The 27615-nt window shown below is 45.5% G+C and overlaps 1 protein-coding gene across 1 annotated transcript in view; it reads right to left on the reverse strand.

The window, feature by feature from the left end:
* Positions 1-27615, reverse strand: part of ZFYVE9 (zinc finger FYVE-type containing 9) — a 565807-nt gene that overhangs the window by 335184 nt on the left and 203008 nt on the right. The window contains exon 3 of the mRNA XM_085602620.1: positions 4119-4223. Within this exon, the coding sequence (XP_085458746.1) occupies positions 4119-4188 (70 nt within the window). The 5' untranslated portion in view covers positions 4189-4223. The remainder of the gene's footprint in view (positions 1-4118; positions 4224-27615) is intronic.

Below are 27615 nucleotides of genomic sequence, written 5' to 3' on the forward strand. Positions count from 1 at the left end.
ACCAATGTTTGAGGCCAGAGGGTGTCCGGCTAAACACTGCAATGTTTGTGGCAAACGGCTGGGGCAGATACACTAAACGCATCTCATTTCAGGAACTGTGTGCACTATGTGGGACTCTATGGGATCGTGTATCGCAAATTCATCTCCCCTTGTATATGTAATGTGGAGATGTCTTATAAAAAACTAGTTACTTAACTGTACACTATGGTTCTCCAGTATTATCTTTCATAGATTCACATGCTTGTATCTTCCCCGTCGTCATGGTGGGAGTCTCACAGTAACAGAATGACCACAGCAGTATAAGAAAAACTGCATAGCAAAATCCCATAGGGAATCATCTTATTTGGTAACCAAATCTCATCATTATGTGGTCCAAGACTCAGCCAATCGGCTGCTAGCCCTGCCCTCACTGGCTGAGTCTTGGACCACATAATGATGAGATTTGGTTACCAAATAAGATGATTCCCTATGGGATTTTGCTATGCAGTTTTTCTTATACTGCTGTGGTCATTCTGTTACCGTGAGACTCCCACCATGACGACGGGGAAGATACAAGCATGTGAATCTATGAAAGATTCAATTCTGGAGAACTGCTGTAATATACTGCCCCTGATTACTGCTGGTATTTTCTTGTTCAAAAAACGAATAAAATTGATTATCAAAAAAGAATGCAAGCCTGGCTTTATGATTTTCCCTGACAGCAGCCCGTTTCCCCCAGAATCTTTTAAAAGGGCTTAATTATCAGATATGGAGAGTGTTCTCTTAATTCTTTTTACACAACCTCCATGCTGGTTAATTTGGCTAACTGAAAGAGAACCATTAAGGGTCCCCATGAAAAGGGCACAGCAGTCTTACATAAAGACATAGACCACAGTAATACAGGACCAGTCACAATTCGATTTTGGTGCCAACACTTGTCCCAAGAGTCAAGGCTTTAGTCCCCTTGAATGCACAGAGCTAACTTCTGGCAGGCCGTTTAAAATGTGAAGGAAGCCTCTGGGCTTCCACAAGAAATATATATGATACCGATTAAGCCGCTTAAGTGGGTTTCAGGCAGGCAACATTCCATATTTAATGTAAATCAAGTTTAAGGAGTTAAAAAAGAACCATAGTTCTGAGGTAGTCTTTTCATGATAAACTACATATCAAACCTGTGTCTAGTACCATTTGCTATCAAAGCATGGATAGGAACCAAAGCCAAATTATATGTTTTTATTCGAAGACCGGTTGGGCGCACACAGAAGCTAATGGTCACGGTAGAGCTGCCGCTCTGCATGGCACTTTCTTTTTCAATCTGCCAGCTCCTTTTTGCTTACAGTTGGACCAATTGGCAGGTATCAGTGAGTGCTAGTCTAGTGCCAAGACATGTAAGCAGGCAGTGGCCTGCAACCATAGCAGTAGCCCAAATTATGCAGAAGTCCTAGTCGAAACAATGACGGTCACCATATTAGGCATTAGAAAGAAAGTGTAATAACAATCTTATGTACGATCTTTAATGATCGTGCCACTGGAGAGCAATATTTAGGAGAGTGGCTCAATGGACAGCATTTCACACAAGAGAATGCAAACAATGGCAATGAAGTTGACAAGGATATTAAATGCTAAATCTAATCCGCATACGTTTGTAAAGGGAGTGTACGGTAGAAATAAAATAGGCTACTATAGAATTAAAATGTGATATTGGTGACAATATTCTTACAGTACGTTAGCTCAAGCACCAAATGATCACTAGTTCTTCAAATACAGACAGTTTATTCGTCTTGAATATCACATCATCTAATGTCGAACGCATGGAGCAGGGTGTGGCAGGTTGAGCCAGTGAAGCTCAAGCAGAAGAAAATGGGAAACAAAGAAGTCTTGGCGGCACAGAGGGAGGATTTTAGCAATTTGGGGGTCCAGTGTGTGATTTTGGTGTTGGATAGATCATGCACTGGACCTGCTGGTGTTGAACATTTGTTATGCCTCAAGCATCCTGATGGAAAATAGGACTAAAAGATTAAAACTGATACATGCAAAGAAAAAAATACTTAAGTGTGAAGGTATTTGATGTTCAACTGATTCACCTCTAATCATACAGCTTTTATGTACATCGAAGATATTAGCAATGCTAAGCAGGTCCAGACAATTTATTTGGAAGTGTACCTCACAGTAATGTAGACATCACTGTTAGTTTTCCCCATTACAGCAAACCAGGTTTCTCAAAGGAACTATTGGAGTTTAACGTCCGCAAATGAGTTACCAATTCTTCTCTCATTTCTAATTCAGTGATCTATCTCCTTACAAGTAGTAGGAATAATTCATTTAGTTTAGTCAAAGCTCTTACAAATCAGTTCTGCTCACTTAGACCATGCACTTATCAGCGGACATTTCCTTTCAATAGTCTAGCAGTCTCAAAACAACACACTGTGGAGAAACACATACGAAAATAAATTGATAGTGGCAAGTGCATAATGTACTTTTCAAACAGAAAACCAACCTCAGATGGTAATGAAAAGTACGGATTGTGGAGAAAGAATGTGTGAATTAACAATCATGTTTACATCTACAGTTATCTGAAGATACCAAGTCCGAATCAAACGTATTCCTTTCTTCCAAGGTCGGTAGGTGCACTACCATTATACTGGTTAACAGTAACGTGTGATATTTACAGCACTTAAAAACAAAGCGAGTGTGGTATAAAGAGCTATTTCAAACAAGTTATTAACATTAACAAGTAACTCGCAATACTAGTGCAACAGAATTTCATGAATGGTGTTTTTGACTTAAGGCCCAACACCCCAAGTCTTCTCTACCCAAAGCTTTTAAAACCTCAAAACAAAATAAATCTGCTCTATGTGGGAAACCAAAAACCTAAAAATGTATTTGAAACAATTGAGCTCATCTTTGAACATGGCAGATTTACCAACAGACAATTCTAATCCGTTCATCACTACACTCAGTTTGTTGTCTGATACCAAAGTAAACCATCCCTAAGGGGCTGCAGAAGGTGAAGTATGCAAATTGAAATGAGTCATTTATCTGTACTAAAAGATTTCAATGTGTGGTTCTTTAACCATTTTGACTCCTATGACAACTGGATGAACATCTTTTCAATTATTCTAGAAAATCATGTTTTTTTCATACAAGATATTTAAGCAGACTTGAGAGAAGTACACTGTGGTTTAAGCAGCCTGAAAGAAGAAAGCTCTAAAAGGTTCCTGTTGTAGGATTCCACTCCACAGCAACAAACCATTAGCCTAATTCAGGAGCATCACCCCACTCTGTACAACCGACCATGGGATATTATCTAGGATTGTCTCCGAGCTGACAGCCCCTATACAGCCCCCCCCCCAAACCAGCCATGGTGGGACCTGCTTTGTGTTTGCAAATATATATTTACCATAGATAGGGATGTTCAAGTTTCAAGTGATACTGCTGTGCTACAGCCCCTCTGACGCAAAAGCAATGAACAGAGCTCACATGTTCAAATGTTGCATTTTTTGTTTTTTCATGTTATCTTCTCCATTGTCAGTCAAATCTAAATCCCTCACTACTGGCATACATTATTGGATGGGCTGGATCTTTCCACCACTTGATTGCAGTCTTGCATTGACCAAATTGACTGTGCAATAAGTCTATTTTTGGGCTGTGTTGCCTATATTTCCACTCTTCCCAACAGCTAAAAGTCTCAATTCTGTGGCAGGTCAACCCCGATTATGAGGTTAATCTGTTACAATACTTCTTTACAAAAGGGTCTGATTTTATTCCATCTTTGTGACTGATAAATTAATGGCCTATTGTCTGCACATATCATTCAGAGGTGCCTAAGAAAGCAGTGCAAAGTCTGTTTGGGGGGACGTCACATCTATCATTGATTTATGAGCAGATTCCATAAGCATCCTGCAGAGTTTCCCCCTCTGTCCTGCAATCTGGTATCTAAGGGTAATTACAAAGAAACCTTTCTCAGTGCCCCATGCAAGTGACCCGCCAGAGTGTCTCCACTTAATTACAATAGTAAATATATATGTTAGTGATGGCTTTCCAGAAGATTACGCTCTCCCTCCAGGATGGATTTGCAGTGTTTTGGGCTTGGTCTGCTTCAGTTACAAACAGAAACCTCAGGTTGCACTCATGCTTACCTTCGTTTTGCTCAAATTCATCTAACACCTTGTCCAGATTATACGACTCTGTTTGAAAGTAGTTCTCCATTTGTCAAAAAACACCATCCAGTTCTTTACCTAAACCTGATAAAAAGAGACAAAGTATGATTATTTCAAACAAACACACAACTGTAATATTCTAGGAATCCGTACACTTTACAAATTCCACAACAAATAAGAACAAAAAGAAAACTCACAGCAGATCAAGCCAGTCAGGCTTATCAGGTTTCCATTTCAAAGACTACACTAGAATTCCAGAACACTATCCGTGGCCGTTTTTCCTCTCGTTAAGTCTGCATTACGCATTTTCAATTCATGTACTGTGTTGGTCTTCGCCACTTCTCCTAAAAGATTGCTCCATTGGGTTTTTGTAGATAGTCCCGCAAGGAAATATTGTTCTCTGAACAAGCATAAATTGATTGCAATAATCACAAAGATGATGCACTCAGTCATTTTATATATGTTTTAAAAGATTCCAGCCACCCTCCCACTAAAGCCTGTCTCCCTTACTCACCTCACCTTCCATTTTTCTTTGTAATGCAGAGACCACGTTTTTAGTGCCCAACGCCATTTAAATTTTGTCCCGTCATATCAATTTTACGTGTGTCCAAATCTCTCTTGCCTCGTTCCTTTCTGCCTGACGTCCGTTTTGATGACCCAATGACCAGTGAGGCTCTCTTTCAGGTGCTTTAAAGGAATGCAGTCATTTTCCCTTCTGGCACCTCACAATGGTCAATAATTATCCTTCCGGTTACTACTCCCTGAAGCCAAAAAGGCCCACGCAGAAAATACAGACAGCACTTACATTGGAAATGTCTGTCTACCTGAAGATACCCCATTTCCCAAAGCTGGCTTAGTCACAATGCTATTCAGCACTGATCTACTAGACTTTTCCTGCCCAGTCTCGCATTTGATTCTATATGACAAATTAAACTATCTTTTAGGTTAGTAGCACTTGTTTTTCTTCATTGAGTATTCTATTAAAGATCAGGGTTATATTCAATATATGTCACTTCAGACGTTTACATGAAAATATTTTTGCTATGAACCCTTCACTTCTACAAGTTCGTTTTTCCTGAATCCTGGTAGTTTCTTGCACCATTTAATCCCTTTAATGTCTCTATCAATTCCCCCAGCCATCCCTTTCTCCAAGGTAGTCCTCATTAGATTTTGTCCCCATGACCTGCAGTTTCTGGAATAAATTTCCTTTTCGGTATCCTGGTACTCCAATACCTTTAAACTCTTTTCTATTGCGAAATACACTCTCCAGCACTCCAGGGATCCAGGTAAGACCACATCAGTTACATGGGAACTCACAGTTTAACCTTCCCAAATAGAAAAGCATTTCTCTTGCTCTCGCTGTGGCCTTCATAATTCCTTCAGAATCTGGATTTTATTCTGGCGGCTACCCAAGATTATGCATTTGTACGCTAAAACTTCAGCACCTTACCTTCTCCTCTTGTACATATCCTCAAAATGTATGCATTCCAAACAAGCCTGTGCTTGGCTACAGTTTTGATATTTAACAATGGGATTTGCAACAGACAAAATGTAAAACACTTTAATGAACTGGTACCCCAATCCTCAAGCAAGTACCCATATGCTTGAATCTTCAAGATCAACAGTCATTCTCAATCGTGCTACATGAGCCATATGAAGCGAAGTACTTCATACAGATAGAATGCACAAAATTTTAATCAATAATTGAACAACTGCTTCCTCATAGATAAAAACTACTAAATCAGTAAAAGCAGATAATTCAGTTTCATCTTTGCAGACTCATAAGTGAAAATAAAATAACAAGCAGAAACGAAAAACATGTAACTTTGTAAAAGATGGAAATGGACTGCCATAAGGGAAAATGGTGATGAATTGTGGAATATTTCACAAGATGACCGTGATATAAGGCAGAAGAATCGGGTATGGGAAAAAGATGTAAAATATAAGTAACTTACAGCAAGTGAGCTTGCAAATACAAACCTGTGTCTGCATTAAAGCAGGGATTATTGGACGAGCGTCCGAACAAGGAAATAAATTGCAGCTAAAACATCAAGTTACACAGAATTATTTTTTTTCCTTCTTTCTTCAAAGAATCAGACGTACCCTCCCTAGGCTACATGAGTTTAATGATGAATTGGTGGACATCACAGACCTTTTAAGAAATTGGCAAATGGGTTATACGGTAGGGTTCACAGATATTCAACCACGAACATGTATGAAGAGAGCAGCCGCCAATGACGCATGGTGAGGTTTACCCGAGACGTTGGATAAGGGAGATTACAGAGGGATCAAAGCACACTTAATAGTTGCTTTCTCTAGAGATACTGCGACAAGGCCTGTGTCAAGGGAGGGGATATGAGAATTCTCACCTTGTTGTGATGGTTAAAACCATACGAAACTTTGAAAAAACTACTGAATTTCTGTCATGACACGTTTCTGAACATCACAGAAACTTTGGTGAGTAATCTGCACAAACACAAGGAGACTGCCATGGCGAATATCCTAGTTTTTCTAGTCGCTGTCCAAAGAGTATTGTCCACAATCCATTGATAGCAGAACATAGATATCCATCAGTCTCTAGCTTGCAGCTATGGTGACATTGCAATCAGGACCAGAGACTCAAATCTCCAATGTGATGACTCTTTTGTTATGGTGTCTTAGAAAACTAGTAGATGTTTCAAAGATGGAACTCAAACAGGGCTCCTCCAGCAAAATTATCAGCTACTTTCACAGTTGAGTTTTCATTGAGACTTTAGACTTTCAGGATTGTCGGATCTGGGCCTTATTGAGGGTTATCCGAAACTTTTTGCCTTCTTCCTCCTAGTTTTCTGGCCTTCTTTTTGTTGGCTTTAGGAATCTGGGAACTTTACCACTGCTAACCAGTGATAAAGTGCATATGCAATGTAATGGTAAATGTTTTTTCCATGATTCGATATTTGATCAATTAATAAGTCGCTAGTATAGTGCTCTGTGTGTGCACAGGGCCAGTAGATCAAATGCTACAAGCTGGCCTGCAGCACTGATTGTGCCACCCACATGAGTAGCCTTGCAAACATGTCTTGGGCTCGCCACTGCAGTGTCTGTGTGTGCAGTTTCAAACTGCCATGTCGACCTGGAAAGTGCACCCACTTGCCAGGCCCAGGCCTTGCCTGTTTCTACATATAAGTCACCCCTACGGTAGGCCCAAGGTAGCCCTAAGGGTAGGGTGCAGTGTATTTAAAAGATAGGCTGTGTACTGTTGTGTTTTACATGTCCTGGTTGCTGAAATAGTGCTAATTGTGTTTTTCACTACAGTGAGGCCTATCTCTCCCATAGGTTAGCATTGGACCTGCCTTGTAACATCTTACAAGTGTATCTTCCGATTGGGAGCTGATAGAAAATTGGAGTTTTGGGTCTCTGGACCCTCAATTTAAAAATGTATATTTTAGTGAAGTTGGTTTTTAAATGGCAGGTCTGAAAATGCCACTTTTAGAAAGTTACACAACAAAACACTTTGCCACCACATTCAATGCTGTTATCTATTTAAACAGACAAAGGACCCAGCCTTGATTCATTGATCCTGGTTATTTATTTAACCACTTATTTCATTTGCTTCTATTTTTTAAATGTCATGAACGTCTGAAATTGAGAAAACACTGTTTCAACACAATACTTTACATTACTTGGACATAAAATAAACGACAATACACTAAACACATGAAAACAATTATAACAATCTGAATTGTACGCCAGTCAGATTTTGTTTAGGAAGTTCATACATGCAGCAATCCTAATTCATGTGATTTATAAAGTTCTGTTTGTTAGGATGCTGCCCATTGGGAAAAAGAATTTTCAAAAGCAAAGCCAACTGGGGAAGAATGTTACAAAATCACCCTCAAGGCTGCTTATATTCATAATTTAAAGAATCCTCAATAGTAGAAAGATGCCGACGCGTTTCGAGACCCGGAGGTACTCCCCGGGCCCTCTTCAGGGCTTTCACTTGGTGTAATCTAAAAAATGAAAAAACACGGTATTGCTATTTTTTATCTAATTCCCCGGTTCTATTGTTCTATGTGTCAGTTTAGATGGGAGCTTACTGCACTATACCTGAATGGTACTCTGAACTTGATTGCTAGAAGACTCTTCGTCATTAATGTGAAGAAAATTTGAATTCACGGGCTGTTCTGTTAGATGATATAAAAAATTGATAAGTAAGAGTCGTAAATGCATGGTATTGGGACTACTCTTTGCCCAACATATTGTGTTTTGTGGATATCTTACTTCGATATTAGTGAGTCACCGCAGGAATCATATCGTCTTGATTTAAGAAACTGTTCAAATGTGGTCACTGTGTTCCCTCCTATAGATGGAACACACTATTTAGAAAAGTTACATTTGTATTCTACATTCCGTTTGTTTGATCAGTTTCACGTCGCAATACTCGAGCTTACTTGTAAGTCTGTGAGGCTGTGGCTCTCTAAAAAAATTCCCCAAGCGTACTCTGCGTTAAACATTTTCGAGAAGAACTTCTCCGTATTTTCTTTCTATTTGATAGAAACCCGACACGCGGTTAGGGAATCCTTTGCTGGCAGCAGTGTAACATTGCATTTAAGCAAAACGAGAGAGGCTTACTTCTTTCAATTGCGGCGTTCCAACTTCGTTATTCCCAGTTCTGACGATGGCGGTTACTTCCTGCTTTGTGTGGGCTCTTTATCAAAACCGGACGGCGGCCCCTCTGGTTTCAAGTTGTGAATTGAGTTACTCTTGAGACAAGAAAAAATCCTTTTCTTTGGGCTGTTCAAAGATCAACAACACCACTACATTATATTTTAGCCATATCATAGTCAACACTTAACGTATCTGTGCTCAATAAAGATGTCCATATTCCAAAGCTGATTATGATGCATTATGGGACGTCGAGTTCTGTAAATGGAAGCCATTATGTCTTAGATAGTTACAACATTTAATTTAAGTCGTTAGTCGTACTGTTCAATTTTAATATGAGGTACGCCTTTTTTTTGTAGTAAATACACTTCTGTGTCTCTGCCTCGAGGATTGTGTTTGATCACTGCGAGCACTGTCCATTTGAGTTCCTTCTTACTATGGTTCTTTTCCACAAAATGGGTAACCATGGGTGGTGTCATCACCTTTTTTAGGTCTCGCCTGACCCAGCGCATGCGCTGGTCTGGCGAGACTTATTGAGAGGGCTCCAAAAAGTGCTACCAGGCCAGCCTAGAGCTACAGTGCATGTGCGCGGGCGCGCGCGCGCCGCGCTTTACCGCAATTACTTTCACGGCCGCTTTGATGTTTGATCGTGATCGCGATCACTTTCACTTTGGCGGCCCCACCGCCGCTTTGCATAGCCAATAGGTCTCGCTTTTGGGACCTTATAAGTATTTAGTTATGCAACTGTTGCATGGCTAAACACTTATAAGGTCCCAAAGGCGAGACCTATTGGCAATGCCAATGCTTGTTTTATTCTGGAGCGGTGCTGGACTATGCGTTGATTCACATGTTGGTTTGTTTTACCAATGTATATTTTGGGACATGGGCAAACTACTGCGTAGATGACTTTCTTTGTTTCACAGTTTGAAAATTCTTTGAGACCTCTTCTGGGTGTTATATCTGAATTCAATTCTTTCAACTGAGGATTCACAGACTGAACAATTGCCATATTTATGGTGTCCCACAATTAGTTTCAAATTCATTGGGCCCGTAGGTCCTTCTTTTGACTAAGCACAGCCAACTCCGCTCTTACAATGTGTTGGCCAATGCTGGTATTCTTCCTCTTTGGAAAAATTGGGCGTTCAAACGGACATTCCACATTTTGGAGAAGGTGCAAATTCTTCAGCACGATCTGACAAAATTTGTTAGTGTACGGGCCATTAGGTCGAGAGACAAACCAGTTTTCTAAAGGCTTTTTTGTTTTGTTCGACAAATGCAAAAACAACAATTGAGGGACAGAATGCAGAACAATGTCATACATTCACCCCAGTACAGAGATCTGGGCCTAAACCCATCGTTTTTTTACTCACCATGCCATTCCAGTTTGAACCCAGCCATATGCAAATCAGTCTTGACCCTGTGCCCCATGGGAACAGTCCAGCCCGAACTGCCAAGCCAGGTCCTCCCTGGACCGGAAACAAGCATCCTAGGACCGGTTTCGGGCTTTCAGCCCTCGTCAGCCAGATCTCTTGACTGGGGGAGAATGTCTGCATTGTCAGCATTCCGTCCATTATTTGTTTGTTGTAACGCTTTTCGCCCTAAGTGGGATGGGTATGCCCAGACGTGGGTCCCGTGCTCAATACGCCACTGGAGTCAAGCTATCCTGGCTGATGACGGCTGATAGCCAGAAACCGGTCCTAGGATGCTTGATTCCGGTCCAGGGAAGACATGGCTTGGCAGTTCGGGCTGGGCTGTTCCCATGAGGCACAGGGTCAAGACTGATTTGCATATGGCCATGTCTGAACTGGGGTGGCGTAGTGGGCAAAAGAACGATGGATTTAACCCAGATCTCTTGACTGGGGGAGAATGTCTGCATTGTCAGCATTCCGTCCATTATTTGTTGTAACGTTTTTGTTTTGTTCAGCAGTAGAACTTCACGTGGAGTGTACCAAGCTCTTTTAACGGTATGGTTAAGTAATTTCTTTGGATAACGCCTATTTTTCAATTGTTCGCAAAAGGCCGTAGCATTGCAGTGGCATTTTCACAAAAGACACTGAATATAAGAAAGGGTTCCGCTTTATCAGTACAAAATGTAGCCGAGACCTCATGGTCCACACGACAGACTACTCAAAGGAGCTGTAAAAAAGAAGCAGAGGAATTGGAATCATTAACTCAAGCAATTAAGTATAATCACACTGTAGCGGAGGCCAAAACTTTACTCGAAAAGATTGACAAAGATTTTGACATCCAAGGACAACACCATTATATTTAAAGCATATAAATTTGAGAAGGTTACCAAAACATTCAATATTGAGACTGTTTACCCCTATTTGAAAGACGACCTATTCAAAAGCCGGATCACGTTCAGCACGGTCCGAGTATTCAAGAAGATCCATAAACACTTTTTCTGAATCATTATCTTCGGATTCAACAGGAGAGTCCGATCAAGGTGAAGGTTCCTCCAAAAGACCGAAGTCTTTTTTGGAAAGAGGCCAGCAAAAGACAAGGGTTCGTTTCAAACAGCAGCAACCATGGGAAATGAAAACAAGGCGCCAGTTCTACAAGATATAAAAGAAATATCTATTGTAAACTTATCCAAAAAACAACTTACTAAAGAAGAAGCATCTGTTTTGGAGTTGGGAACTAAGTTCGTCCCAAATAAATCTACAGCCTTCACAAGACTCAAAATTGAAGCGATTGAGTTCTTCCAAAAAAATCAGACTAAAACCCTTCTTTGCGGGAAAGAAAAACAATATTCCCAAAGAACCCCCAGACTTGACAAACCAGTCCAAATTTGTCCCTCTGGCCCACAGCATACCCAAGGAAATAGCAGCCTATGAACAGGTAGTTCTTTCATCAATTAATCAATTGGTAGGAAAGAAGAATTTCATTTGAAAAAAATGTAAATCACAACAACAAAAAGCCATCAGAGATATGAAAAATACCTAAGCCAACCAGAACCACCATTTCTAACAACCATCAACAGGCCACATGGTGGCAAAACAGCGTTTTGAAACTGTATTGGTTTATGGCTTATGATATTTGGTTTTCACAGCACAAACAGCCTATTGGTTTAGATGGTTGTATTATGTAATAGGATGGCTTTTGGAGAAGTTGCTTCATTGTCCAAAGTAGCTACTAGTATTGCATCTGCATTTTGACTAGAGGTAGAATTAACAGGTCAGACTCCTTAAACCTGAACGGCAAGTTGCAGTCCAAGAGCAAGGGCTATGCTGGTTGTTTAGAGGTGGTTGTGGAGCACAGGACATACAATCTGAGACGAGGCCCGAAATGTGTCCTATGAGCTGGGTGATGGAGAGCAGAAAGTTGGTTTTCCCAGTGATAATTTCTGAGAGGACAAATCATGTTATGCGGGTCTAATTTAGAAAAAGGGAAGCAATTATGGGTAATATGACCTAAAGGCCTGACTGCTGAAACTCTGTTAGTGTATTCAGGCACAGACCTTTGGAAGACATTCCTTGACAGGAAACCGTGGTGATGTGAGAATGGTTTTGCTACAGAAAATGACTCCGATAATATCCCTCATTAAATTAATATATGTAAAAGAGTTTGAATACCTTACCAACAAAACACTCTTTACCCCCAGAGATTTAACCACATTTAGAGTAGCAACGTGTTAGGTAGGGCCGTGAATTGATCTCACCTTCACCTAGGTTTTAAAAAATGAACTTCAGCAATATTTCTGCTTTACATTTCCAACCCATACCAAAATACAAATTATAAAAGTATGTGCCAAAATCAGTGTACTGGGACCCAAGAAAATTCATGTACCACTAAGCCTTTAGAATTGTGGGTCATACTGAGTATATATATTTAATGGAGTTTCTCAGCTGCCACCAAGTGACTATGATGCACTGGGTTTAGTAACTCTCGTTGAAGGGAGCTTGTTTTCCGAGCTTAACCAGTTTGTCCCTGGTCCAAGAAGAACACGGTGAGGATGAATAAAGTGTCACCGCTGACTATGGCATTGTGGAAAACATTTAGAGTGGGCACATTTTACATCAAGTACTGCGTTCATGCAGTAGGTTTCAGTTAGTTTTATTTTCAGGGCAGCAGTTAATGCAGTGACAATACTGTGCATAACCAGTCATAACGAGGAGGTGTTAATAAATTACAATTTTGGAGTGCTTTTGAGCAGCAATTACCAAATGTCGTCAATGAAATTAGAGAGACCTATAAGACGTGTCGGTTTTACAGCCACCAGTCTATACAGGGAAGAGGTTAAATGAGAGGGGTCCCTTGCTGAGAACAGATATTTGTGTTGCATTCAAACTCATCACCACTCAGCACATTTAAGCTCCTCAGAAGAAATTTAATAAAAAGTTGAACATTATGAGGTCCTGAGATTACTGCAATGAAAACGAAACTGTATAACCTATTTGAAAGACTTATCCTAATGAAAATCGATGAGGGTTTTATTGTGTAAATGTAGAATTTAGAGCAGGCCCTTTTTCTGGCATCCAAAGTCATCTAAAAAGTACCCTATGCTACATCCTACTGAATTTCATTTGGGTATCCTCTACTGATTATATCTTCTAATGTACCCCCCACAGTGGTGGAAATCTCCCGTCAACTGTGATGTATGCTAGACTAGCTTGGCTGAAGGTGGCTGCATTTACTAGGTTTTTGCCTTATCCGTAAAATATGTAATCTAATCTATGGAAATAGCATATAAAGTTAGGGAAACTTGAGTTGCATGTTCAATAAAACTTTGCCGTTTCTTGTTGTTGGATTAATGCTAAATTGTGAGAGTTAAAACCCTGTGACGTCATTCAGACTTCGCTGGGACTCTTAAAAGAAAAGGAAACTAAGTATAGGGAATCTTCCACTTCCCTGGTGGCTTAAATATGGGTAAAAGCATGAAGTGTCTCACTATTATTAGAATTTCTTCTGATACCTCTTCATTAGAGAAAAGCTCAACTTTTATCTTGATCCCAAACTGGGAGATGGAGTGGCAGATGCTTGTTGGCTAACATACACAGGAATATTCAAAGATGCTCTGGAGATCTAAATTCTGAATTAAGATGGAAATATATTTCCACAGGCAAAAGCTTTAGCTCAGAAGAAGCCCAAAGATGGTGACAACACAAAAATGACCTTGAACAGTCATACTTGAAAATGCTGATAGCAGTAGACAATTACATGATTTAATTGTTGGTTCAACAGAACAACACAGCATGCATAATGTCTACCAAATGCAACTGAAGCAAGAAACTCTCAACAGTATGGACAGTGAAATACAGAGGACACTGATCCAATTTCCAAAGTCCTATGATAAGACACCTTTTTGGAGCAAGTGGACAGATATTTATGGACAACCGAAAAGGGAGGATGCTTGTGTGGTACCCACAAGAGCGCACTGCTGGTTCTTTTGCTATATACATCAAGTCACATAGAAAAGCACGGAACACTTTCTTAGCTTGGTAAGTGTTACCTAGCCTGATTGATTTGCAGATTTAGGACTGCCTTTTCACTTAGGACAAGACTTGGGATTTCACTGAGCCTCTGCTGCTCGACAAGCCTGCCTGCTTGGGTGGCAGAGGACCTTTCCTCTGCTCACCCATAAGAGGACCACCTGCCCCATCTTGAGATCCCTGTGTCAGTAGGGATGTCTTTGCAAGACTGCATCTGCCAAAGCTGAATGCCAAGTGCTCCACTATACATTATTCTTTCTTTTTTCACAATCGAAAGTAGATGTTTATTTTTTTAAATAAAAAAAAAACGGCCGCGTTGCGCAGTGATTTTTCTGTTTATTTTCCCTACTTGCGTCAGCTGGGAAAATAGGCTTCAGGAAGTCAACCCTAGCTACCCTAACTTGGAGGTCCCTCCAGATGCATCAGAGGCAAAGGCCCTGTGGTGGATGGCTTCATTGACAGTCAAAATGTGGCTCCCCCACCTAAAAGGGGCGTAGGAGCTTAATGCAGAGCTCCTGCTCACCCAAACTCTAAATGAGTGCCTTAGAATGTTAAAAGTATGGGAGAGAAAAGGGAAATGACCAAGACATTTCACCAAAAGCAGAAACTCGTGTGACTTGTTATATTGGATTATCAACTCTGTTTTCCAGTGTATTCTAGTGGTGGGTGCAGAGAGGAAAGAGAGCAAAAGGGCATTCAAGGAACCCAGTACTAAGAGAAGGTAAGTCAGCAGCCCCAGCAATATGACTCTATCCTAACAGATGAGATCCAAGAGAGGGCAATCTTAGAACTATCCCATCAGAAGCTGCACACACAAAAAGTGTATAATTGCTGCCAGTGCGTACTTGACCAACAGGAGAGCCCACATTTTCTCTAGAGGAGGGCTAACTGAGCCAGCTAAATGTGGCCAATTGAGAAATAAAGGGAGGGTAAAGAAAGGTGATGAGAATTTGTTCAGGCCGGGTTACCAAGTAAGGGATGACCATCACCAGTAAACCACAAGTATGGTAAATCAGTGGTCACGCATCTTGATTTCAGGCTGAATTCCTAATACAAAAGACCTTCAACAATAATGAACTTAAGGTGATGGAGTGTAAGTGGGTGCATATTAGTTTAGAAAAAGTGGTGACTGAGCAAAATATAAGAGGGATGAACCAACACAGTACTTGTCTTGGACGTCAACTTGTTGAATTATTCAGTTGCATTATAATTAGGCTTATGCCTTAAAAAGAAGCACATACAGCTAACTAAAAGAGTGTCAGTAGATTAGGGACTAATCTATTCGGTTTAATTTTTGTTATAGCGCCGAATAGACCCACAGATCTCTTTTACAATAGGAGGGTAAACTTTAAAGGGAGTAAATGTTACAGACGCATCAGGGAAGAGTAAAACGACATTGCATAACATAGCTGAGAGGGCATAATATTAAATATTCAAACATTAATCTTAAGGGAAAAACAGAAACGTTAATTTGTTCTCAAGATTATGAAATAATAGTTCAGAGAAAGAATATGTTTAGGCACTTGTTGAACATGAAAAAGAAGGGCCCTTATTCACCTTGGTAGATAGTGCTCTTCAGATTTTAGATGCATTTCCTCAATCAATCAATCAGGGGTTTTGTAGAGCGCACTACTCACCCGCGGTCTCAAGGCGCTTGGGGGTAGAGTGGGGAGTGAGCAGCGCAGTAATGGTCATTCGAAGAGCCAGGTCCTGAGGCCCCTTCTGAATTGTTTCAGTGTCATGCTCTGTCGGAGGTGAAGGGGGAGTTTGTTCCAGGTCTTGGCTGCGAGGTAGGAGAAGGATCTTCCACCAGCTCTGGTCCTGTAGAAACAAGGGACGGTGGCTTGGGCGAGGTCGGCTGAGCGGAGGCTTCTCTTGGGCGCGCGGAGGCTTCTCTTGGGCGCGTGGAAGGAGATTGTCGTTGAGGTATTGTGGTCCAGTGTTGTGGAGGGCTTTGTAGGCATGTGTGAGGAGCTTGAAGGTTTTCCTTTTTTCAACAGTGAGCTAGTGGAGGTCGCGGATGTGTTCGGTGATGTGGTTGTGTTGTGGGATATCTAGGATAAGTCTGGCTACGGCGTACTGGACGGTCTGGAGTTTGCGGAGGAGGATTTTGTTGATTACAGCATAGAGGGAATAGCCGTAGTCCAGTCTGCTGGTGATGAGTGTGTGGGTGATGGTTTTCCTTGAGTCGGAGGGGATCCACTTAAATGTCTTGCGAATTATACGGAGGGTGTTGAAGGATGTGAAGGATACGGCATTGATCTGTCGGTTCTTGGCGAGTGAAGGGTCCAATATGATGCAGAGGTTGCGTGTATGGTCCGTTGGGTTGGGTGAGTCCGAGGGCGGGGGGTCAGCAGGTGTTGTCCCATACGGAGGGGGTAGAGACAAGGATAAGAACTTCTGTTTCCTCTGAGTTGAACTTCAGGCAGCTGGTGTTCATCCAGGTTGAGACGGCTTTTATCCCTTCTTGGAAGTTGTGCATGGTGATGTCGGGTTCCTTAGTGAGGGAGGGGATGAGCAGAGTATCATCGGCGTAGGAGACAATGTGGTTTCTGACGATGGTTGCGAAGGGGGCCATGCAGACGTTGAAGAGCGTGGGGCTGAAGGAGGATCCTTGAGTTACTCCGCATCTGATCTCTGTCGGTTCCGAGAGGGAGGGCGGGAATCTTCCTCTGTGTTCTGCCTGATAGGAAAGAAAGTATCCAGTCTAAGGCCTTTCTTTGGATGCCTGCTTCGAGGAGTCTGGTGGCTAGTGTGCGGTGGGAGACTGTGTCGAAGGCTGCTGATAGGTCCAGGAGGAAAAGGGCTGCCATGTGGCCTTGGCCGAGGAAGGTGCGGATGTAGTTGTGGCGGCGAGGAGGGCAGTCTTGGTGCTATGGTTGCTGCGGAATACGGACGGAGAGGTGTTAAGGATGCTGTGGGTTTTTATGAAGCGTGCTCGCTGGGTGTTGGCAGCCTTTTCAATGACTTTGGCGGCAAAAGGTAGCAGTGGGATGGGTCTGAAATTTTTTAGGTCTGACGGGTCTGCGAAGGGCTTCTTTAGGAGGGGGTTGACTTTGGCACGCTTCCAGTTGTCAGGGAATGTGGCTGTGTCTTGAAAGTTGGTAGGAGAGGAAAATACAGCCCTTTAAGGTTAGAGGTAACATTTATTTGCCCTTCTTATTAGTTTAGGCTGAGATATAGGGAACCAGAGCAAGGGTAAGCAGACAGTGCACAGCTGGATGCAACATTACAACAGGAATCATGGTGCTGAACGAGGCAGTGCCCTGCTGCGATCAAAGAAGAGAGAGCACCTGAATGAAGCAGATCGGACAGGAGCTGCTCAGCTGACCAAAGGAGGTGAACTGTGCCAAGAACATCGTCCACCATTTGTTTGGTGTCCGAAATGATGAACTGAACCTGAATGAATATAATTAAGTCAATTAACACAGCATCTACCAAAGCAGGACACCAGAACAACTGTTCACGGACCACAAACTGTCCATCTAAGCTGGTAACACCCATGATGTTTTGGGTCATGAGGTAACCCTTCCTTTTTTTCTGGTGAGAGGTGTCAAAACTATGGCACCCCGTTTTGGTATCAACGAAGGAACAAGAAAAATAACACCAGACAACAGACGCGCAGCAGAAATAAAAGGGATTGAAGGAGAGGTTACATTTCAGTTATGAATATTTGCTGCAAAGACCTTTCATCAAAATCTACCAGCGCACGACCTCAAAATACTTTCCAGGAAAATTTGGCAAGTACATCTCTTGGGTGCAATGACCCTTCGCGGACGGGATTAAAATAACAGAATTATACAGAACTGAATTTTACTTCAGAAAGAAAACATTCAAGATAGGCACTGCCATGAAACAAATAGAACAGCACGTGGGGTCTGTAGACACGTCCCTGATCAAAGGAAATAATATTTCTACTAGAAAAAAAGCACTGAAGGTTTTCCTAACGAACAAATGATCAGAGCCTTTTACAGCAAAACCAGTTGTCAGTGGCATGACACACGCAGCAGTGAATGTTCAAATATTAACTTTACTAACATGGTACGTCCTTGTAAACTGGTCTTTCAAACGGAATGCGCCATGAAACAATTAAGGGATACTTCACTAGGTTTAATAAAAATTACTAGGGAAAATAGGATTGACAGAATTGGGTGGGTAAAATGTAGGTATGAGATTTCTCGCCTTACAACTATTCAATAAGTAGGTGGCCCCACTCGAGACATTCCGGCCTCACAATCAAACACTAGTAAAACATTAAAAGGATTCTGTTCTAACCCGGACTATTAATTTACGAAAATACACCAAGCGTGGGAGGACTGGGTAAGGCACCACCCGACTACATAGTATGCTTCTTCGGCGAGTATTTTAAGGACCACGTGACAACCTGATGCTCATTGTAGCATCCAGCAGACCTGGTATGTATTCCTGTGCGGGAGATCCAGGCCGTAATTCTCCTGGCAAGAGCTGAACAGGATTTTGAAATGCTGCTTACCCATCAAGCGCTACACTGTGTTAGGTGATAGGGGTACCCCAAGTGTCACTGTGTTTAACATGGCTTGGTAAGGTCATTACGGTTGGCAGCAGCTGATAGACGTGGGATACAGGCATGTGGGTGACTGCCTACCAGCTTTCCCTGGTTAATCCATGAAGTAGGTCATGACTAGTGTCCCAGAATCCCCAGTCATATGTGGAGGGCCTGGGTACTCACAGAAGTCAGGTGCTTTACCAAGTCCTCCCACACTTGGAGTACTCCATAGATGTTGTATGAATTTTTATTTTTTTTAATTGTTTTTCAAATCCGAACAGGAACAAGACAGTCGGTAGGGTTGAAGCATGATACTATAATCTCCAAGGGGCATGCAAATCAGTTAATCCAGAAACATTAGATGCATCAGGTGATGTACATTGTGTGTCGTCCCATAAGCCTCCCATCCTGCTGGACAGACATGGCCCAACGCCCCATCACACCAACCCTCTATAGTCTCGCCAAGAGGAGCACACTTTCTCCCATTTCTGGGGCATAGTCAAGGAGTGGAGCTGTATCAGCTAGTGTGTTGAGAAAGTCATCTTTATTGATAAGATTACACCTCCTGGCAAGGCCTCCTTCCATCGCATTGATTTGATTAGTAAAAGAGCGTGTCAGTGTGAATTTTAACAGATGGTGATCGGACCAGATGCAGGGTGAGGCAATAGGGATGGAAGTAGTCAGGCCACTTATCCATATTTGATCCAGGATCCGGCCCCTCGAATGTGTCGGGGATGAAACTAGCTGGGAGAGATTTAAATTTCTGAGCAAGTCAGACATCTCTGCTGATTGGGGCCCTTCATGAGGGTCACCATACCAGTAATTAAAATTGCCCACAAGGAGGACCTTGGCATGCTCAGTCACCAGTTTAGCTATCTGTTCGCTGAGAGCTAACGGGAAGAGAGGCATCTGCTTAGGTGGTCTATATAATAAGACACAGACCAAAGAGTCGTTAGCTGATTCCAATTTTATAACTATATTCTCGGTGTCTGTGAGAGGAAGACTTGACAAGGAGCAGAACCTAAAATCAGTGTGAATAACAGCAGCCACTCCCCCGCCTGACTTGCCAGAGCACCGATTGGCAGATAATGTAATAGTCAGGGGGAAGTCCCACCAATATGTCAGGGGCAGAGTCAGCAGTGAGGCATGTCTCGGTCAATAGCAGGACGTCAGGTTTATCAGTAGCCAGAAGTAGAAAAATAGCCAGCTGATGCTTGACAAAGGAGCGAGTGTTAAGATAATAGATTGACATAGGCACAACTCTGGGTTTAACCTGATTCAGGGGTCTCTGATTATAAACATTTGTGGTCTGTAGTTCAGGGAAACTACTCCGTTTGAGGAACAGGTTATGTGCGACTATAGAGGACAGGGCTTCTTGTGGGAGGCACCAAGTTAAGGTGTGCATCTGTTTCAGAGAGGCAGATGAATAGGTGACGAATTGGGCATGGCAACTGGCCCCTGGGCCCGGAAGGGCGCAGACGGGCTTGCCTTTAGCGTGCCTTTGGCGCGCTGCCGGCGCGCGCGCGCTGCGCGCACGCTGTTATCTGCTTTTATCCCCACGTGATGGGAACGTCTAGAGCGCTGCCCGGGCCCCCACCCAATGTGTCTGCCTGCTCCTACCTGCATTGCGTAAGAAATAGAGGCGGTGCAGTTTCCGGATGGCCAACAATAAGCTGAGTGAGGTGAGCTCTGGGTAATGGTGAGGTTAAGGGGGGGGTGAGACGCAACACAAAATATTAAAAGGAATGAAAGAAAATACCAATAGTTTTAAAAGCTCCCGGCTTCCACCTCAGGAGTCGACCTTTGATTCTGCGTGCACGCGCTGTCATCTGCTTTTATCCTCACGTGATGGGAACGTCTAGAGTGCTGCCCGGGCCCCCACCCAATGCGTCTGCCTGCTCCTACCTGCGTCGCGTAAGAAATAGAGTCGATGCAGGTTCCGGATGGCCAACAATAAGCTGAGTGAGTTGAGCCCTGGGTAATGGTGAGGTTAAGGGGGGGGGTGAGACGCAACACAAAATATTAAAAGGAATGAAAGAAAATACCAGTAGTTTTAAAAGCTCCCGACTTCCGCCTCAGGAGTCGACCTTTGATGAGGCTCCCGCCCTGCCATTGCAAACAGCAGTGTCCCGGGTGGGCACCCCGGGACACTGCAGGAGCCGGCCCTGGGGGGGTGGCGGTCCCCAGGGCCATCATTGGCTCCAGGAGGGGGTATGGGGGGGGCTTTGACTCCCCCCACCAATATCTAATAAAGCCCCGGGGGTGGCGGTCCCCGGGGCTGGGGGTGGCTGAGAGCCCCCCCCCATAACTCTGATAAGCCCCGGGGGTGGCGGTCCCCGGGGCCCCTCTGGGACCACCATTATGATAAAGATATTGCCCCCGGGACGTGGCCCCCCCGGGGGCTAAATAAAAACGAAGCGCGGTAGACCGCGCTTCATTTTTTTTTCCGTCAGCGGAATGCGTGGACCCTACGCGCATCCCACGATTTAAAAAACAAAAAACATTTTTTTTTTTGGCCTTGTGGGTCCTTCTGGGACCCCCTGAGCACGCCTAGGGGGTCAGGGTGTTTCTACCCTGCCCCCTTGTCGCGTTTTGCACCTTTTTTTCGGTTTTCTTGTGCCTCGGTTCTACCGAGGCACAAGATGGCTGCCAACACTTCCTGATTCAGAGTGTTGGCAGCCAATTAGCATTCAGCTTGTGCGGGTGCGGGGAGGGTGTGCGGATTCTCCGAGGCCATAGATCTCACTAACTTTTGTACCCTAATTTTCTCAGGAACTACTGAACGGATTTACACCATTTAAGCAAAAGGCACGAGTCTGAACTGAGGACTACCTCTTTGCCAAATTTGGTGTAATTCCGTTCGGCAGTTCGGGCTGTAGCTGCGTCAACAGGTCCTATGGGAAAATGCATGGGGAAAACGCGTTTTGGGATCCCCCTGTTTTCTCGGCCCCCGCTTGACGAATCAATGTGAAATTTTCAGGATAGGAGCGGACCGGAGCTGGCCAAAAGTTTGGAAAATTTCGCGAAGATTCGTCAATTTGCGCCAACGTTATTCCAAATAGAATGTTGCAGATTTCCTATGGAAAATAGGTCCTAACTACATCTACCTACTGGTAGATATATATATATATATATATACACACACATATATATATATATATATATATTTCATTTTACCACGTCATAAAACCAAAGGTTAAAGTAGCGTTATAGTTAGGTGTGATAAAAAAAAAATCCGTTCTGTTTAAAGTCAGATGAATAAGTCAGTGACAAAATTAACGTTTTGAATTAGAAAACCAAAAAATTCACCAGTTCTAGTTAACAAATCCCACTATAATGTGCGCCCTCGCTATGTAATACTAAAGACCTCACATATTCTCATTTTGCAGGCAGCCAATCAGAGGGCTCACTCTCACAGGAGCAAGATGGCCCAAGGGGAAAAAAAGTTCCCTGGGCCAATCACAACGCTTTATTTTTAAATTGGCGCTCCTGCAAGACTCTTGCGGACCCAACCGTCCAGATACACAAATATTTTTAAACCTTAATTTCTCAAAAACTACTAGATGGATTTACACCAAATCACACAAAGCACAATCTGTGTTCCAAGATCTAGCTTCCTGCCAAATATGGTGTAATTCTGTTCAGCAGTCTTTGTAGTAGCACTTCTTAAAGAAGTCTATGGAAAATGTACTTGGATAGTGTGCTATGGTACCTCCCTTTTTTCTCGGCCCCAGCTTGACAGCTCTTCCCGAAACATTCCGTGCACAAACTAGTTAAAAAGGGTACTTTTTTTGTAAAAGTTTTGTGGAGACTTGTGGGACACCCCCGCGCCGCACGGCCACCAGCTGCTGCGTGTGCCCCTTGCCTGCCCTCTGCCTCGCTGCCTGCCTCGTTGCCGGCTGCCGGCTGCCTCCGCTGTTGTTGTTTTTGCCTTGTTTTTACTGTAATTTGTGCCTGTTTTTATTTATTTCGTTGTGCCTGTGTTTTGGTTTTCCTTCCTTGTTGTCCGCCTACCTCGCCGCCCTCCGCTCTCCCTTCCCGCCACCGCCGCTTTTCCCCGCCCCTTTTTCTATTCTGTACCCTCCCCGCTCCCGCCTCCCAGCTGCTCCGCCCACCCGCGCACTTGGCCTTAAATGGCGACCGTGCGACGCAGGTGAGTGTGACCAACTTGTGGGACACCCCCGCGCCGCACGGCCACCAGCTGCTGCGTGTGCCCCTTGCCTGCCCTCTGCCTCGCTGCCTGCCTCGTTGCCGGCTGCCGGCTGCCTCCGCTGTTGTTGTTTTTGCCTTGTTTTTACTGTAATTTGTGCCTGTTTTTATTTATTTCGTTGTGCCTGTGTTTTGGTTTTCCTTCCTTGTTGTCCGCCTACCTTGCCGCCCTCCGCTCTCCCTTCCCGCCACCGCCGCTTTTCCCCGCCCCTTTTTCTATTCTGTACCCTCCCCGCTCCCGCCTCCCAGCTGCTCCGCCCACCCGCGCACTTGGCCTTAAATGGCGACCGTGCGACGCAGGTGAGTGTGACCCACTTGTGGGACACCCCCGCGCCGCACGGCCACCAGCTGCTGCGTGTGCCCCTTGCCTGCCCTCTGCCTCGCTGCCTGCCTCGTTGCCGGCTGCCGGCTGCCTCCGCTGTTGTTGTTTTTGCCTTGTTTTTACTGTAATTTGTGCCTGTTTTTATTTATTTCGTTGTGCCTGTGTTTTGGTTTTCCTTCCTTGTTGTCCGCCTACCTCGCCGCCCTCCGCTCTCCCTTCCCGCCACCGCCGCTTTTCCCCGCCCCTTTTTCTATTCTGTACCCTCCCCGCTCCCGCCTCCCAGCTGCTCCGCCCACCCGCGCACTTCGCCTTAAATGGCGACCGTGCGAACGCGCAGCGGTCACGCGCAGCGGGCGCGCCGATTGTGCGCCGAAGGTGCGCCAAAGGTAAGCCCGTCTGCGCCCGTCCGCGCCTGGACCGCGCCCAGTGCCAGGACCCCTGGCCCACGAGGACCCCGACCGACCCGCCTGACGTACTCCGCCGCCACCCTCACCGCTCTCAACACCGGCCGACTCCCAGATTGCCATCAAGCCACTCCACGACGTACCCACGGACCTTTCAGCTGCCACGCCTGCAAGTTCTCCTGCATCCGGACCAGCCTCGCACCAGCACCCGCCAAGTCGAACACCAGCAGCACCCACCTCAAGTGCATCCTGCTCAACACCCGCTCCGTCCACAGACACGCCATCGAACTCTGAAACCTTCTAGACGCCACAGCCCCTGACGTTGCCTTCCTCACGGAGACCTGGATGAACGCCTCTTCAGCTCCCGACATCGCCATCGCTATCCCAGAGGGCTACAAGATCGTCCGGAGGGACCGAAACGCCAACCAGATGGGAGGAGGCATCGCCATCATCCACAGGAACACCATCCGTCTCACGACCAGCACCGACAACACCCTGACCAGCGCCGAACACCTGCATTTCCAGATCCACACCAACCCGAACACCACCCTCAGAGGCACCCTGATCTACCGACCCCCTGGACCACGCACACAATTCAGCGAGGACATCGCCGACTTAGTCAGCCCGCATGCCCTCCCCTCCGCTGACTACATCCTCCTGGGAGACCTCAACTTCCATCTGGAGAACAACAACGACCGCAACACCAGCACCCTGCTCGACAACCTCGCCAACCTTGGATTCAAGCAACTGGTGTCCACCCCCACCCACCTCGCCGGACACACACTCGACGCAGTCTTCTCTTCCAGCACAGACATCGACTTCAGCCACGCCACAGAGCTTCAATGGACGGACCACAGCTGCGTCCACTTCACCTTCAGGAGAACGACGACCCACCAACACCAGCAACAGGCCGCCCGCAGAAGCTGGAACAAGATCACAGCAGACCAGCTCGCCACCTCCCTGAGCCAGCACCCTCCTGCCAGCTCAGCGAACCCCAGCCAGGCCGCCGACAACCTCACGAAGTGGATCAGCAACTGCGCGGACGAACTCGCCCCACTGAGGACCCCGCCTAGCAGACCCGGCAGCAAGAAGGCCCCATGGTTCACCGACGAACTCAAGAGCTCCAAGAAGAACTGCCGAGCCCTCGAGAAAGTCTGGAGAAGGGAACCGACACCGGACAACAGGACCTCCTTCAAACTTGCCACCCGGAAACACCACCAGCTGATCCGCGCCGCCAAGAAAACAGCATTCAAGGACCGGTTGGACAACAACGCACACAACTGCAAGGAACTCTTCAACATCGTGAAAGAGCTTTCCAACCCCAGCGCAGGAAACAACGACATCACCCCATCGCAAGACCTCTGCAACTCCCTCGCTTCATACTTCCACAACAAGATCGCGGACATACACAACAGCTTCAACAACCAACCAACGCACACCATGACCGAACAACCACCCCCCACCACCACCCTCCACGCCTGGACCCCGACCAGCACCGAAGACACCATCCGCACGATGAACTCCATCCACTCCGGATCACCGACCGACCCCTGCCCTCACCACGTCTTCAACAAGGCCGACGCTGTCATCGCACCCCACTTGCGAGACATCATCAACACATCCTTCGACACCACCATCTTCCCTGAGAGCTGGAAACACGCCGAACTCAGCGCTCTACTCAAGAAACCAACAGCGGACCCCACCGACCTCAAGAACTACCGCCCCATCTCGCTCCTCCCGTTTCCAGCCAAAGTCATCGAGAAGACCGTCAACAAGCAGATGGCCGCCTTCCTCGAGACGAATGGATCCCTCGACCCCTCACAGTCCGGCTTCCGAGCCAATCACAGCACCGAGACCGCCCTCATCGCCGCCACCGATGACATCCGAGCCCTGATGGACAATGGAGAAACAGCGGCCCTCATCCTCCTAGACCTCTCCGCGGCATTCGACACGGTCTGCCACCGCACCCTAGTACGGCGCCTCAGCAACATCGGAATCCAGGACAAGGCGCTGGAATGGATCCTCTCCTTCCTCGACGGAAGAACACAGAGAGTCCGCCTACCACCGTACAAGTCAGAGGCCTCCGAAGTCATCTGCGGCGTCCCTCAAGGATCATCTCTGAGCCCCACCCTCTTCAACGTCTACATGAGCCCCCTCGCGGCCATCGTACGCAAACACAACCTCAGCATAATCTCCTACGCCGACGACACCCAGCTGATCCTCTCCCTGACCAACGACCCCGCCGCCGCCAGAGCCAACCTGCACGAAGGGATGAAAGAGGTAGCCGAGTGGATGACGACCAGCCGCCTGAAACTGAACTCGGACAAGACGGAGGTCCTCATCCTGGGCTCCTCACCCTCCGCCTGGGACGACTCCTGGTGGCCTCCCGCCCTGGGCACCGCACCCAAACCGACAGACCATGCACGCAACCTGGGCTTCATCCTGGACTCCTCCCTCTCCATGACCAGGCAAGTCAACAACGTCTCCTCGGCGTGCTTCAACATCCTACGCATGCTACGGAAGATCTTCTGGTGGATCCCCACCGAGACCAGGAAGACCGTCACCCAGGCCCTCGTCACCAGCCGACTGGACTACGGCAACGCCCTCTACGCCGGTACCACCGCCAAGCTCCAGAAGAGACTCCAGCGGATCCAGAACGCCTCAGCCAGACTCATCCTCGACATCCCACGAACCAGCCACATCGCCGGACATCTGAGAGACCTTCACTGGCTCCCCGTCAACAAAAGAATCACCTTCCGCCTCCTCACCCACGCACACAAAGCCCTACACGACCAAGGCCCGAGCTACCTCAACAGCCGAGTCAACTTCTACGCTCCCAAACGCCACCTCCGATCAGCCAACCACGCCCTCGCCGCCGTCCCCCGCATCCGAAGAGCGACTACAGGAGGAAGGTCCTTCTCCTACCTGGCCGCCAAGACCTGGAACTCCCTCCCTCCCGACCTGCGCCTGACCCAAGACCACCTCTCCTTCAGGAAGAAGCTGAAGACCTGGCTGTTCGAGCAGTAGCGGCACCCCCCCCCCCCAGCGCCTTGAGACCCTACGGGTATGTAGCGCGCTTTATAAGTGTCACTGATTGATTGATTGATTGAAACTGTGTCAAAGTTATTAGAGACACAAAAAACGCATTTCCAATGGAAACGCTGACCTAACCATAATATATATTACCTACTGGCGGTCGCCAGTAAGTAGTTATAGTTAGGACCCATTATCCATAGGTAATCCGCAACATTCTATTTGGAATAACTTTGGCGCCGGTTGACGAATCTTCGTGAAATTTTCAAAACTGGTGGCGCGCTCCGGTCCGCTCCTATCCTGAAAGTCTCGGGGTAATTAGTCCAGAAGGGGCCGAGAAAAAAGGGGGTCCCAAAACGTATTTCCCCCATGCAATTTTCCATAGGAAACATTAATCGCAGCTGCAGCCCAAATTGCTGGACGGAATTAGATGAAATTTGGCAAAGAGGTAGCCCTTGGTTCACACTCGTGCCTTTTGGTTAAATGGTGTAAATCCGTTCAGTAGTTGCTGAGAAAATCAAAAGTAAATTCATAGATATATCTGGGCGGAGTCTAACCACACAGCTCATCGTGAGATCTGATTGGCTGTCAGCACTTCATCCAAGAAGTGTTGGCAGCCATCTTGGGACCAATATACATGATAGCACCTCATTAAAAAGCATTGCAGTTAATAGAAGGTTTTAAGACTTTAGTTACATTATAAATCATTTGTTGATGGTACCATACTCATTTTAGGAATTGTGGTGTGTTCTAAGGTGATTTTACCATGTGAAAAAGCCGTCTGCTGGGATATCATGAATAATGTTTGAGAGAATACTATTTTCTCATACTTTTCCCACAGAGGTTTGGAAGGTGATCTGTAAGCTAAACTGAGAGCATATTTTCTGTAAATTCACATTATCTT

The sequence above is a fragment of the Triturus cristatus genome, chromosome 4_2 (assembly GCF_964204655.1).
Source record: "Triturus cristatus chromosome 4_2, aTriCri1.1, whole genome shotgun sequence".
Classification (NCBI taxonomy): domain Eukaryota; kingdom Metazoa; phylum Chordata; class Amphibia; order Caudata; family Salamandridae; genus Triturus; species Triturus cristatus.